Below are 14,548 nucleotides of genomic sequence, written 5' to 3'. Positions count from 1 at the left end.
ATTTCTACCATTTCCTTTTAAAGGAAATACTACAGCAACACAGGGCAGAGGGTCTGTAATGCTGTACCACGCTAAAAAGGAAAACTACTCAGAACTGGGTTTTGACATTCAAGATGAGCAATCAGCTTTTTATAATGCTCTTACACATTCAATCACTTTGCTTCCTTAGAAAAGGCTACCTGTAAAGAATAACTAATGACAAGAAAGCCCGTTTTGAAGAGTCATGGCCTAGCAATACAATCATTTCGAAGAGTTTTAATGTACGGGCATACTGAGACTATATCGAAATCAGATCATTTTAGTGGAATCTTTACTGTGCAAGAGCATGTCACTCTGCCCTCAGTAATTATGCTTATGAAGAGCTGTAGTATTAAGACAGAAAATAGACAGGTAGCAGTGCAGCTGCGACATTTCCAGATAATTAAGCCTCCCCGAGGGTAGGTGGTTTCTGTAAGGGATAGGCCCTTGACGCCCAAGATCCTTCAACCCGTCTCCGAGGCGCGTGCTCTGGCAAAAGCACCGCCTGCTAAAGGGAAAGGGTGAAGCTGGAGGGTTGAAAAAAGAAGGAAGAGCTGAGGAGAAGGGCTCAAAGTGCGTACGGAGCGCTAGCCTGGGGCCCCGCAAAGGTTAACGAGCGACCCACTGCAAAGGCGAGTTTGCGGGGCCTGCCGGAGAGGCCTCGCCTAGGAGTTGCAACACACTCTTTCTCCAGTGCGCAGCGCTCGGCCTGGGGGAGGGGGAGGAGGGGAAACAGCTGCCAGGGGAGCGGCGAGCCTGGCCCGGCCCGGCCCGCTCACCGTGAGGGTGTCGTCTATGTAGAGGGGAATCTGCCTCCTCTCGAAGGGGAACTCCTCCTCCCCGTCCCTGCACACTGCCACCAGTCGCGCCATCGTCCCCGACGCTGCCGTTGCCACCGTCACCACCTCCTCCCAGCTGCTGCCGCCGCCGCCGCTCCTGCCGCTGCAGCCTCCTCCCAGCTCCTGCCTGCAACAGCCAAACCCCGCGAGCGTAAGCACCCACCGCCGCGCAGCACATTCGCCACGGGGGGGAGGGAGAGGAGCAGGAGGGGACGGGAGATCTGAGCTGCGTTTCCCATCACCCGATTCCACACACGCTCAGCCAATCAGCGCCGAGCAGCGCCGGGACCCGCCCCCTCGCGCCGCTCTCCCTCCCCACCCCCCACCCCCACCCCGCCGGCCTCCAGTCAGGGTCCAAAGGAGAGGCGAAGGGGACCCGCCGGCCCCAGGGCTTCCCTAGCCCGTCAGCGGAGTCCCGGCTCTAGAACCCCACTCCCGGCCTCCGCTCCACTGCCCGCAGCCCGCTGCCCGGGTGCCCTCAGCCCCCAGCTGACCCTTCTCCCCCTTTAAGGGCGCGCCCCGCCCAGTGAGTCCCCTGGGCTGCAGTTGCCCAGCGCGACCCCGCCCCTGGGAGGGGTCGACCCCGCCTCAGCTCTGCGGAGTCTGAGGTGGGAGACTCAGACCCTTTCCTAGCCCTTCTCGGAGGAGACCTCTCGGTTCTGACCTGCACCGTTTTCGTGGTCGCCTCCCTGACCCCCACCTCGGCTCCCCGTTACCGCCTGACAAGGCCCGCGTCAGGGCCGGCCTGGGCGGGAGCGCGGCTCTGAATGCCGTTTCCTCTCCAGGTTCAGTCAGCCGCTGGCGCCACGGGGAGTGGGGGAGGGAAGGCGGGGGACGTGGGGAGGGTGGGGCAGGGAAGGGCCGAGAGCGCCGGGCGGGGGCCCCGCCTCCTCTCGCGAGACTCCAGACCCACGGTCCTGTGTCTCCTTTTTCGAAGACCTAGCGGAGGGGGTGGGGAGGTGGGGTGCTCCCCCGGCTGTCTCCAACGCGTGACTGGCACCCTCCACTGAGCCTAGCTATTCAGACAAATACGAAATAGGGCTGCTAGGAGGGATGAGTAGGCCTAAACTCAGTCTTCCGCTGCGCGGGGCTGGAAACCGCTGTCCCGAGGGCCGAAGGGAGCGGAGCCGAGGTGACTAAGGGCCGATCCGAGGGTCGGGGCCAAGTGAGGACTTGGGTAAGTGGGGAGGAGCTGAGGCTTTCCAAATCAGTGAGAGCAAAAGGTGGGAGTGAGGGAGGGAAGACGTGCATCTGGGGGCTAAGGGACAAACTCTGGGTCCTTGACGCCGCTTTCCCTGACCCCCTGATCTACCAGGAGCCTTCCGCATTACTGCTTCCCAGACTCAAGTCGCGATCCCGCCGAGGGGACAGAAAATATTTAAGTGCTGACAGCTTTTTATTGTCGTTGTTACACTAGAGATAAATAGAAGACTATGTGGAGAGTGGCTTGTGTATGCGTCCTGGGCAGAGAAACTTCTTGGACTGGGTTAATATTAATAAGAGGCTCAGAAAGGACACCGATTCCCTTGGGCAAAGTGCTGGTGCTGGCCAAAGGCCCTTCCCTCTGACCCTCTCGTGAGAAGCAGAGCTGCTGTCAAGACACTGCGTGCCATCATGTACTCGGTTCCTACCCTGAAGGCTTTGGAGGCCAATATAGTTGTTGGAAAGTATTGTGCCTATGAAAGCCTTCATGATTTTAAGGATCAATACATTTGCTGCTCTTACAACTAACTAATCCTGGTAGAATAGGCTAGAGCTGTGATACTGATCTTTAAAAAGTATTTTGGACACCACATGAGACCGTAGAGATTCGCAACAAAAAACCCCATAGTGCGTGCAACCCCATAGCCACGTTGACTTATGACATTGTGTGGTCACTGTTAGGTTAGGTGACATAATAAACTGGAAGAACCATTGTTCAGTCCCAAAGGTGTGATTATCCAGTAAGTATTTATGTCTTTGGCCATGTTAGGAGAGCAGAACAGTGTATGGTCCTTAGCTTAAATTGAATAGGCATATAGGATGTGCATGTAGATTCTGACAAGTTAGACTACATAGCCAAAATCTGCACATTTTTAGAGAATCTTGTGTTTTATGTAAAACGCTCCTAAGGAAAAAAAGAATACTGTGGCTTTTAAGATCTGTAGGTGCTCCTATAAAGACTATGTCAGTTAATGTGCCTACTTTATACCTTTTAAACTTCCTTTGGATGACCCGGTTGGTAAAGGACATTGAAAATGACAAGTTCAATATATAGGTGCTAACTTTAATAACTTTCATTACTGAGTACACACTGGGTACTAGCAAAGAAAGAGTATTCACCCTGGGAGTTTAAATCTAAGTTAGAAAAGGCATTAAAACCCAGATATAAAAAGTAACAAAACGAGGAGACCACAACAGTCTCCTTCCATCTGAGATTACTTTCCCTGATTTGGATTTGTCTTTTAGATCCACTGAGCACACTGCTTAGTATCTTTGGACAATGTTTCACATACTATAGGTATTTAGTAAGTACTTACTGTAAGGCTAAAAAGCTAATTTTGCTTGATAAATTGCTCTTTCTCAAGGAGGTAGCCTGGGCGCTACAAATGTGATAAAACCATTTCAGGGGAAAATGATTAGGAAATTATTTCCCTGTAAAACAATTTTTAGACATTTTAACTATGCATCTTCATTTTAGAGCAGGCACTCTTTTTCGCTATTGGTCTATCTTCAACTAAGCAAATATAATATTTAGTGCTGCAGCAAATATTTCATGACTAAGAATCTGCCTCAGAGAGCCTACCTTTAATTGACAAAATAAATGACTGCATAGAAAAGCCAGTTGTTGCCTTTTTTAAATTTCGATATTGGCAATGTGAAGGGCAAGGCTAAAGAATTTTAAAGGCCAAGAAAGAGCGGGCAGTCAACAGCAGAAGACATTTTGCTGGTACCTCATAAAGAACAGTTGGTGTGATGGAGATGTGGTAAATTATCAGCAAAATACCATTCTTTTTCTTCTCTGGGAGGTCCACGATGTGTGAGAAGGCAAGCACAAAACTCAGACATAAATGAGATATGACTAGTCTCCAAGCTACCTGGGTTTAAAAGAAATGCAGAATATTGATTTGTTCCTTATACTCCTATCTTCATAGACTATACACAAATTCCTAGGGAGCAAAGTATGTTTTTGTATAATTTATACAACCTATTGGACAAGGTGCTCAATAAAAATAAAATTGTCACCTTCTGAACACAAAGCTATTAATATATATGTGGTAGACATCCCCAGTTTCTAACTCTGTAAAATTAAAGGCATGGGAATGAGTCACTTTCTGAAGGTCATAGGATAAGGTCCTAGACTAGATTATATTCTTCCTTTCTTCTCTTTCCCCCTCCCTTCTCTGTCCTCAAAATTGATAGTTGAAAATTCATTAGAATACATACTGTTGTTTTCACTATAATAACCACATTGTTTTATGTGGTAGCAAAATCAACAGCAGGATGTTATTTAAATTGCCACAGTTGTCCAGATCTGAGTATCTGTGAATTGGGTTTTCTTTTTCATGACCTGACAGTGGGAAGCTGTGTTCTATCTGTCAAAAACAGAGGTACATTTTCCCCACTAAAAAAATTTTAAAGGAAGAATAAGATCCACAAGTTAAAATGTAAGTTCCTTGAGGGCTGGGTCTTATTTTCCATTGTTTCCCCCCGGGACCTATATCTGGCACACTGGAACTCAATAAACCTTTATTGAATGATCTCTTTCTCTTCTATAAACTAAAATCAAGTCAGAATGGTCTCTTTTTTTTAATTAATTTCTCTGTTTTTATTAAAGCAATTTCATTAGCTTTCTCTTACCTGACTTTCCTAATTGGAGGTGGAATAAACACACAGTACATCTCGTTCTTAGTTATGATTCAATGTCTATAACTGGGAGACAAACTTACTGAGAGATATTTAAGACCTAGGACAAGAAGCAGCAGACCAATTAGACACATGCTCATTAAGTCATCAAATACTTTAAATTACTATTTTTTTAATGAGAGGACAATATGGTTAGAGCCTCTCAGCCTCCTATGAATGCTTTGAACAGGTAAGTTGTAGGGTATTAGCACTGTGACAGCAGGAAAACCAATCACCTTTCCTAGTCATGCTTAATTTACATACTATAATCTTATTGGTTAAATTTCAAGTCTTTTCTTTTTTTTTCAGTCTTTATTGAATTTGTTACACTATTGCTTCTGTTTTACATTTTTGTTCTTTTGGCCCTGAAGCATGTGGGATCCTAACTCCCCGACCAGGGATTGAACCCACACCCACTGCACTGAAAGTCGAAGGCTTAACCACCGGACCTCCAGGGAAGTCCCTCAAGTCTTCCTTTTCAATTGAAAATAAAATTTGACTTTTGTTTTTATAGCTATATAACTATTCAATAGACTGATTTTCTTAGGGGGAAACTTCTTTCAATAATAGATTACCTCCAAATATAACTGATTGTAGTTAGCAAGGATAAAATGCCACATAAATACCAAATTAGCCATCATCAATATAACAAATTGGAGTAAACTAATTAGTATAATAGTCATATTTGCTGTTTACCCCCTCTCTTACCAGCATATGCCCCTCTACTCTGCAGACACACAAACACTAACTCCTCATCCCAACCATCAGCTCTAGCTCAAAAAATACCATCTGCGGGGAGAACTTTCTTGACTCTACTGTAGTCAATTCTTGATTTGACACTCTTGGCAACCTATACTTCATGACTTACCACAGTTTATAACAGTTGTTTCATGTGTTTCCCCCATTAGATTGCAGGCTCCAAGATATCAGGAAATTTTTGCTTATCATCCCTAGCAGAGAGAGAGTAGGCTAAAAAAATGAATAGCTTTGCCTTGAGACAACAGTTTTGTCTCAAGGCAAAACTATTGTCCATAATTATTAAGTATATAAACCACAACAAATAATTCAGTCTATTCTATGGAGCATTTAACTGTTTTCTGACTTTATAAGTATTTGATTTTAAACATTTGCTTTCTTATACTGAGGTTTCTTAAAAAGACTAAAATTGAGCAGTAGTGTTGACAGTTCCACAACTGAGATATTTCAATGTAAATGTTATAAAATACATACAATAAAAAATACAGAATAATAGGTGATATAAGATGGAAAGTAGGGGCTTCCCTGGTGGCGCAGTGGTTAAGAATCCGCCTGCCAATGCAGGGGACACGGGTTCAAGCCCTGGTCCGGGAAGATCCCACATGCCGTGGAGCAACTAAGCCCGTGCGCCACACTACTGAGCCTGCGCTCTAGAGCCTGCGTGCCACAACTACTGAGCCCATGAGCCACAACTACTGAAGCCTGTGCACCTAGAGCCCGTGCTCCGCAACGAGGGAAGCCATCGCAATGAGAAGCGTGCACACCACAACGAAGAGTAGCCCCCGCTCACCGCAACTAGAGAAAGCCCGCACGCAGCAATGAAGACCCAACACAGCCAAAAATAAAATAAATAAATTTATTTTAAAAAAAAAGATGGAAAGTAAAAATCCTCCTCCTCACCCTCCACTCTTCCAGTATCACAACTGTAAACACAACAATTTCTTTAAAATACTGAAATTTATAAATATTCTAACAAGTCAAAAGGCTTTGTTTCTTCTGTATTGGTTTGTTTTACATGGTGTTGAGATACATTTAAAATATTAAGCATCACTACTGTTAGAGTAGGAATGAAAATTTTATAATAAAATACACTTAACACTGAGTTGCCAAAAGCCCATTTTATATTTATTCTTTCTCATTAAAATAATATTGCTCAAAATATATACTACCTGTACTGATCACCAAAATTTTACCGTCTTATCTTGCAAGTGCAGCACATATATAACTAAGCAGTTGGTAAACATGTAGAGATTGAGTACAAATAAGGCCCACAAGGTACTGCTGTGTAATGTATCTACCAACAGGTTGACTAGGCCAGTTGTTACATTTGACAGCAAGAAAAAAATTAACTGGTTTCTGTTCATTGCTGTGATTAAACAAAGAGTGGGTTCCTTTCTTTCAGCTTCAGAGACTTGAGATTCTGAATGCTTTCTATTTGCAGCAGGTGACTGGATAAGTTTCCAAGAACATGGTACTGTTGCCCCTTTAATTAGAAATTTGGCAAAATTCAAAATTATATCACCCAGTAATAGACTACTAAGAAGGATCAGGCAAGAAGCAACTATCCAAATACAAAAGGCTAAATTGGCCATTCTTCGAGATGCTACTTCTACATTTACCTGAACTATGTAAAGAGATATGAAGAAGCCAATAGCTGTCAATAGAATATAACATGCTACTTTTATCCAGTCTTTGATATGTGATCTTTTTTTAAGTATGTATGATCCTGTTTGAACACCAGCCATGTGTATTGCCACATACCCCAAGGTAGAGATTATTCCTTCTCGGTTGGCATTTAATAAACCAACCCTTGTGCCACTGCCATCACTGCCATACAAAACTAACCTTTTCAGTGGGGTAAAATCAAGGGCTAGCTGGTAGAATACAGTAATGCTGATAGCCACAATCCAGGATTTATTTAGGGGAAAAATAATCAAAAGCGGTGATGTTATCAATTTCACAACTATTAAGGTAAAGAAAAAATTCCAGTGAACTCCGTACTCAGTTAAATGTTCCTGATAGCCTATGGATTTTATAATGACTAATCGTCCCATTCCTAGGAAGACTAATGGCCAAACAGAGTACAATGACTTTGTAAGATAACAAAGTCTGGACCCTTTTGTATATTTTCTCCTAACCTCTGGACAAACCATTGCAGTCCCAAAAATAAAGGCTCCTACTCCAAAATCCATTGCTCCTGTCCCATAGAGCTCGGTTTTGGCAAATCTTCTGGGAAAAAGAGGGAAGTCCACAGCCAAAATGGCAACAGCAGTAAATGCACTGTTAATTACACGGAAACAGGAGATGGCTGGAATGTATTCTGATTCTAGACTGATTTTCAAGAATTTTTCAAGGATTTTCCCGACAGGCATTCTGGCATAGCAAGTTCTCCTGCAGTATGTTTCATAGAGCAGCACTGCCCCAAAGATAATTACAATGAGATACTCAAGGAGGACAAATGAAGCGAAAATGGTCAAAGTGGTCACCAGGGGAACTATTAGGAAAGCAAAGTCAATGAAGAATCGAGTTCTCCAGGTATGTGAAGAAGAACATAAGTGCTGTGAGAGAATGATCAGGAGCCCTCTACACAGGATACAGAGTGCAGGCAAGCACAAGCCCTCGGTGATTTCCAGCACGCTCGTTCCATTGTGGTTACTGACAAAAGCTTCCTTCATCTGCTTCTGAGACATTTTTTCTTCTTCCTGTGAAAACAAGAGCAAAGGGATGGGGCTAATCTGGCGGTCCAGTAGTTAAGACTCTGCTTCCACTGCAGGGGGCACGGGTTCGATCCCTGGTAGGAGAACTAAGATGCATTTGTGGAAAGCAACGTTCCTGTGGAACTGGCATATATATGTACATGACTTGGTAATTTGCATAAATATGCACCTGACTTGATTTTACTCTTATTCCTGAGTTTCGGAGCAGAACCCAGGACTTACGATTCCCCTTACAAGGATTGCTGGAAGAAGCCTAACACTAATATATGAGGATAAGGATGTCATACTAATAGTATGAAATAACTGGTTAAAAAGCTTTAGCTATTCTCAGTATAAGGCAGACTCACAAAGAAAATGAATGTGAGATACAAAACCTGAGAGTGGACTTACGGTAGGATAGAAATTCCTACTACAAAGCATGTAAAGGTCATGAAGATAATATAATGAAAATTGAATACACCTCACTAATGATTTAGAGTCAAATCTGAGACGGGAGGAGAAGAGGGACAGGGAAAGAGAAGGTATTTAAGTACACTTTGGAGTTGGGGGCCTTGGTTTCTGTCCTGAGCCTCTCTGAACCTCCTGCTTCTAGTACAAAATACGAATCCTCCAGTGATCTCCTGAGCCCCAGGCTGCTCCTTACCTCATTTACAGGTTAAGGTGTAGGTAGGTAGAATGGATGCTAATCGTGGAGGAGGGGTCCGTAAAGTACACACTAGTGTTAATTGTTTTAAAGGGATATAAAACACCTCTCTGCCACATATCCATGTCTGAAAAGTGGCACCTGGGAAGAACACATTTGTTGGCCAAACAAGAACCATATTGAATAAAAGAATGCATGCATACGTGATGGCCTATCTGGGCCCAGCAGCATTACCTCCCGAGAACAAATCGATCCGAACCTGCTGGCCTTTAAAAATAAAAGAGCCCTTTTCCCGACAGACACGCTCCCTGGCCGCGCGGGCCGTTACCTCACGTGTTCCTGGTGGTCTCTGCGCCCAGAGGTAGAGAGTCCCGTAAGAGAGCCGGGGCGCGGGGTACCCCCGCAAGGGCGGGACACGCGCGAGCCAGCCGCTTCCGCCTCCCGAACAGCGCTTCCGGCAGACGCCGGGCGGCCTGCGCTTCTGGGCCGGCCCCCCGCGCGCGTCCCCGCCCACGAGAGTGCTCGTTTCCCACGCCCCGCAGGCTCCCCATGCGCGTCCTTCCCTGTCAAGGGCTTGCCTAGCCCAGGTGCTCTCGGGCCTTGACCTCGGGCAGGTCGGTCAGAGGAAGTCGGGCGGGAAAGGCGCTTCCCGCACCTCACCACTGGCCCTCAGACCCCACGGCGAGGCCTCGTCAGTGGGGGATGGGGGTGGCCAGGGCGCCTGGTCTCCCTACGGAGAGACCCACAGCCCCGTGAGGGCCCGGAGGCCCTGAAGCCCTCCCTCCCTTCTCCCCCGCATCTTACCCCAGGCTCTCAGAATATTTTGTCCCGGAGCGAGCCCCCAACTCCGGATGCCGGCGACCCGGACGGGCCACGTGCGCCCCGCGCCGCGAGTGCGCGCCCCGCCCCGAGGGAGGAGCGTGCTGGTTCCCGGCCACTTGGCCCCGACTGTAGCCCGCGGCTGCGACCCGGCGTTCCCAGCTTTCCCTCCTCTCCGGCTGTCTCCTGCCCCCGCCTCCGCCCTTCCTCCCCGGGCTTTTCCCGCCGCCTCACCCGGCCCGCCCGTCTGCCTTTCCAGTCTGGCCGGCGGGGGCCGCACGCTCGGCGGCTCAGGCCGTGGGACCGGTGAGTGCCACCCCAAGACAGGCCCGAAGCCCTTTGCGTGCCCGAAGGGACAGGGGAGGCCGGTGGGCCCCCGCGGCGCTGGGGAAGAAGGGGGCGTCTCTCCCTCCCCTTTCCAAAGCGCCGTTTCCCCTCCCTTTGCTCTTTTCTTTTTGACCCTCTCGTATCCCAGGAGGAGGTAGCCCAGCTCTTTGCCTTTTTCCAGAACAAGGACCTTTCATAGTCACTCACCACCGAGCCGGCAGGGGGCGGCCCGGGGTGGGGGAAAGGTCCCGCTCCTGCTCCTCTCCTCTCCTCTCCTCTCCTTGCCTAGGGACCTGGGAGGGGGCGGCTGGCCCGGGGAGGCGTCGGGGCAGCCGCGCCCTTGGCCAGGGTCACGTCCACCTTCCCAGGAAGGACGTACTGTCCCCGTGCCAGGTGCTGCCGGAGCGGCATCCCAGCCCTGGGCCCGGCGGACACCTCGCGGGGACAAGGAGTGCCCGTTCCCGCCGGGAACCTGGGGGCGGGGCTCCCAGGACCCTTACCCTGCTCTTCTCGTCTGCCCTCCCACTGTCGTCTGAGCCGAGGAAGAACCAGAGGCTGGAGGGGGAGGAGGGAGGGGGAGAGCTGATGTTCAGGTTGCCGCCTGCCCTGACTAGGGGTTTTCATCTATTCATTACCGGCTCCCTCCTGCCCACAGTGGTCACACCCTTACCAGAAACTCTTGGCTGGTAATCTCGAAGCCAACAGGGAGCAAGAGCTGGGAGAGCTGGAGAAAACCGCTCTAATCTGACTTGATTCTGGCAAGAAGTGGACCCTGCATTGTAATAACCAACATTTGCAAAGCGGTCTCAGAGGTACTATCCCATTTGATCCTTAACTCAGCATTGTGAGGTCTGGGTATTAGTAGTCCTTTTTGCAAATGAGGGAACGGAATAAGGCTTAGAGGGGTCTTGTGAACTGCTTTTGAGGGGTTGTGGGCTTTGGATTCTAACCCTACAACCTGTTGTGTTCCCCTCTGATCCTCTCTCTTAAGATGAGCTTCTAGTTGAGGGAACTTTGTTGGCCTTGAGTCTCTGGCGCCCTCTGCATGGCTGTGCCCTGGATGGGGTACCGTCAGTGTCCAGGGTGAATGTGTCCACCACAGTCCTGATGCCCTCCTCTGCCTGAATTGTCGTTTTTCCAGTTTCCATGGGAGCCCCTATCCCTGTGTTCTTTCAAAGGCTAGATGTATTCAGGGCCTCAAGAAAGTCTCCACCAAGGTCAATTCATTGCTGACACCCCTCATTCTCATCCTCATCCTTCCTTGCTGGGGAGGTGTGAAGCCTGGGAAATTCCATGTCTATGAGTCACTTACAGTTTTTCAGAGATTGGCCTAAGCCCAGCTTCACAACACCCCTCTCTCGAACAGGTTCCCCTCCTCTGAAATCTTAACCTTCTTAAAGTTGACACTGAACTGTTCCACCTGATTAGTGCTCCCAAATGGACCATCCATCCTTAGTACTAACAATATTTCTCCTCTGAATGAATATTCAGATTTGTACTTTGTAGGGTGCTTTCACCTGGTTGCCCTTCACAGCCACTCCTTGTGAGGTAGACAAGATGAGGAATGAAGGTGGGTGGGGAAGGTGTGATGGCTTACTAGTGAAGGACTGAGCTGTGGCTTCCGTCCCACACAGCAGCTTTCCTGGAACATCAAAAGTTGACTCCAGCCTCCCTGCCCCACTGACTACTGGCTGTACTAAGATAGGACATTTCTGTGTGCTGGAGAGGATAGGGCACGAGGCATCTCTGTCTTCCGGTGTCCTCATCCTGCATGGCACGCTGACCCAGAAGATTTGCAGCCCCACCTCAAACCCCGTAGTAAAACTGGCCCTGAAGGAGCCCAGGGCGCCTCTGGAGGCTCCTGTAAGTTTCCCCTGTTCCCTCATTGGCAGGGGGCGGGACAGACTCTCCCTCTCTGCCCAGGCTCGCCCTGGTTCTCATTTTGGTTCCTCCTGCTTGGTGGGAGGAGCAGGAGTGAGTCATCCTGGAGAAGCCCTCACCTGTGTGTGCCCCTTGTCTTCTCTCTCATGCCACAGGCTCTAGGGTGATTCGTCTCAGAGATTCCTCAAGAACTGAGCCCTTTGCAGGACTCATGCCCCAGCCTGTGCCCCCATGACCAGGTGGATAGCACTCCTTGTGCCTGCGACCCAGAACCCTGGCTGACCGCATTGAAGCAGGATGCTCCAGCAGGTAAACCCTCACCCTCCGATAACCCTGGCTCTCAAGCACCTGAGGCACCTCCGCATCTTTCATTTACCTGAATGAAGCGTCCACTGCTCTGACCTGGAAGGATGGGAAAGACCCCTTAAAGGTCTTTCTTCTTTTCTGTCTTCAGATAGTCATTCCAGTGCCTTTCACCTGTTTCCAAGAAGCTCTTCCTGATACCTAATTTGAATCTCCCCTGTTGTGGTTTTTAGCTCTTTTCCCTGGGATGGGTAAGATGGGCTGGGTGAGGGAATCCTTAGGGCATTTTGGTGACCTTACAAGCCTGAACCAGTGAGGGAGTCCTGAGAGATGTCCCTCACAGCCTGAGTTATTAAGGCAAGTGGAAGGCTGTGGCCTCCAAGAGGAGGTGTTCCTTGAAGCTGAGCCTTAAAGAATAAGTAGGAATTGCGACTTCCCTGGCAGTCCAGTGGTTAAGACTCCGCCCTCCCACTGCAGGGGGCACGGGTTCAATCCCTGGCTGGGGAACTAAGGTCCTGCGTGACACGCAGTGTGGCAAAAAAAAAAAGTAGGAATTAGCCAGGTGGAGAAGGAAAATAAGCAGTCCAGGCCAAGAGGTCAGCCTGTGCGAAAATGTGGGAGAAGATGACCTATGTGGAAATATACAAGAATTCTGATGAATGGATCATGGGGTCCACGGTGGGTTGCTGTAGGGACTTGAAACCTGCCCTTACTCCAGGCCTCTGCCTCTGAAAGGCTCCTATGGCCCCAGTCCTGCCCTTCACTGTGGAGCCCTATCTCATACCCTTATCATCCTTCACATGCACCTCTTGGTCCAAAGACAATGCCAGTAGATATTTGCTGAATTTTTATTTACTGAGTGTTGCCACTGGCCTGAGGCAGATCACTCCTGCCCTTTAGGAGATCACGGTCTAGTGGAGTCCTAGGCAGGTAAGGCAGGATAACCGAGAGTGAGGTCAGCCAGCCTCAAGGGAGTCATGGTAGACTCTGCTGCTTGACCTTCTCCCAGCCTTTTGGCTCATGAAACAGGCTTGAAGGCTGGAGAGAAGCAGGCAGGACAGTCATCTACTCTGGGCTTTTCTTATTGTCCATTTTTGACTTATTTCTTATTTAAAAAGCAGTAACATTTATCATAACTGTACTAGCAGCTGCTCTGTGTTGAGCCCTTGCTATATAGTAGGCACTATACTAAGCATTTTACACATATAGTTTTGTTTAGTCCTTGAGAAAGATACCATATTATATATATAGTGCTATTATATCCCCATTTTGGAGATAAGGCTCAGAGCAGTTAAGTGACTTATTCAAGGTCAAGTTCATTATAAGCAATGTGGGAAATATAGATAAGCAAAAAGAACATTAAAGTTACCCATAATTGTACTGCCCAGAGATAACCGACGTTTCAGAGAATATCCTAGATTTTTTTCCCTAAATATGTATTTTTAAAATATTTAAAGGTATCATTCTCTTTGTACTCTGCTTTATTCCATTGTAAGGATGTACTATAATTTAAGCTACTGTTTGGACATTTGGGTTATTTTCAATTGTTTTGCAATTGTAAGTGTTTCTATATATACTGAACATTTTTATGACCTTTACATAGGATCATGTTCTAGAAGAAGAATTGCAGGCTTAAGGGACATACGTAGTTTTAAGGCCTTTAATATATTATTGCCTAATTAGAAGAACTGCTTTTAACAAAACTATATTATAATAGCTAATTTTTGGTGGAAGAGACCAGATGCCTTTTCTAAATACTTTATGTGCTTGTTAGCATCTATGAGGTAGATACTACCACCATTCCCATTTTACAGATGAGGAAAATTGAGGCACAAAGAAATTAAGAAACTTAACACAAGATTATACAACTAGGAAGTGGTAGAATCAGGATTCAAACCCAGGCAATCTAGCTTTCAAGTCCAAGTCAAGGACCATGATACTCAGCTGCCTCTCTGGTAGGATAAGAGCTGTTCATAAATAATGGATGGGGGACTTCCCTGGTGGCGCAGTGGTTAAGAATCCGCCTGCCAATGCAGGGGCATGGGTTCGATCCCTGGTCCAGGAAGATCCCACATGCCGTGGAGCAACTAAGCCCGTGCGCCACAACTACTGAGCCCGCATGCTGCAACTACTGAAGCCCACGCGCCTAGAGCCCGTGCTCCGCAACAAGAGAAGCCACCGCAGTGAGAAGTCCGTGCACCGCAACGAAGAGTAGCCCCCACTCACTGCAACTAGAGAAAGGCTGCGCGCAGCAACAAAGGCCCAGCGCAGCCAAAAAAAAAAGCAAAAAAAAAAAAAAATTATGGATGGGTTTGTGAGTGATTTTCTTTTTTTCCCTAGAGCAGAAGGATTCGCATGGA

General features: G+C 47.7%; 3 protein-coding genes and 1 long non-coding RNA gene across 24 annotated transcripts in view; 2 read left to right on the top strand and 2 right to left on the bottom strand.

Moving 5' to 3' along the window:
- The window catches only part of GGNBP2 (gametogenetin binding protein 2), a 135,183-nt gene extending 133,513 nt beyond the window's left edge, over positions 1-1,670 (bottom strand). For 8 of the 10 annotated variants that reach the window (XM_082440005.1, XM_082440004.1, XM_082440008.1 and 5 more), the window contains exons 1-2: positions 1,522-1,655; positions 798-984 (exon numbers count right to left, since the gene is read on the bottom strand). In XM_082440005.1, the coding sequence (XP_082296131.1) occupies positions 798-890 (93 nt within the window). In that variant the 5' untranslated portion in view covers positions 891-984; positions 1,522-1,655. Of the gene's footprint in view, positions 1-797; positions 985-1,521 lie in introns of all 10 variants that reach the window. The other 2 variants (XM_082440006.1, XM_082440010.1) reach the window with 2 other exon arrangements.
- A 98-nt stretch (positions 1,671-1,768) lies between these two features.
- On the top strand, positions 1,769-6,358 carry LOC309649777. The gene is made up of 3 exons (XR_014257275.1): positions 1,769-2,034; positions 2,275-2,473; positions 6,063-6,358. It is a non-coding gene; the product is annotated as an uncharacterized lncRNA (long non-coding RNA).
- Positions 6,359-6,601: 243 nt separating this feature from the next.
- PIGW (phosphatidylinositol glycan anchor biosynthesis class W) lies at positions 6,602-10,275 on the bottom strand. Of its 5 annotated transcripts, none has more exons than XM_082440043.1 (2): positions 10,176-10,275; positions 6,602-8,200 (listed from the first exon to the last, which is right to left on the bottom strand). In XM_082440043.1, the coding sequence occupies exon 2, from the start codon at positions 8,186-8,188 to the stop codon at positions 6,677-6,679; it is 1,512 nt and encodes a 503-aa protein (XP_082296169.1). In that variant the 5' UTR covers positions 8,189-8,200; positions 10,176-10,275; the 3' UTR covers positions 6,602-6,676. The 5 variants fall into 5 exon arrangements, with proteins under 5 accessions (XP_082296169.1, XP_082296170.1, XP_082296168.1 ...); XM_082440044.1 differs by having other exon boundaries at positions 10,212-10,275; XM_082440042.1 differs by lacking the exon at positions 10,176-10,275 and adding an exon at positions 9,663-9,790.
- MYO19 (myosin XIX) overlaps positions 9,844-14,548 on the top strand; it is a 33,480-nt gene continuing 28,775 nt past the window's right edge. For 7 of the 8 annotated variants that reach the window (XM_082439961.1, XM_082439958.1, XM_082439957.1 and 4 more), the window contains exons 1-3: positions 9,844-9,983; positions 10,660-10,816; positions 12,041-12,194. In XM_082439961.1, the coding sequence (XP_082296087.1) occupies positions 12,183-12,194 (12 nt within the window). In that variant the 5' untranslated portion in view covers positions 9,844-9,983; positions 10,660-10,816; positions 12,041-12,182. Of the gene's footprint in view, positions 9,984-10,292; positions 10,398-10,659; positions 10,817-12,040; positions 12,195-14,548 lie in introns of those variants that run through there. The other variant, XM_082439956.1, reaches the window with a different exon arrangement.

Source organism: Balaenoptera physalus, assembly GCF_965194825.1.
Source record: "Balaenoptera physalus genome assembly, chromosome: 20".
NCBI lineage: Eukaryota > Metazoa > Chordata > Mammalia > Artiodactyla > Balaenopteridae > Balaenoptera > Balaenoptera physalus.
Note: the sequence above shows the minus strand (reverse complement) of the source record. Positions and strands in the feature narration are given on the sequence as shown.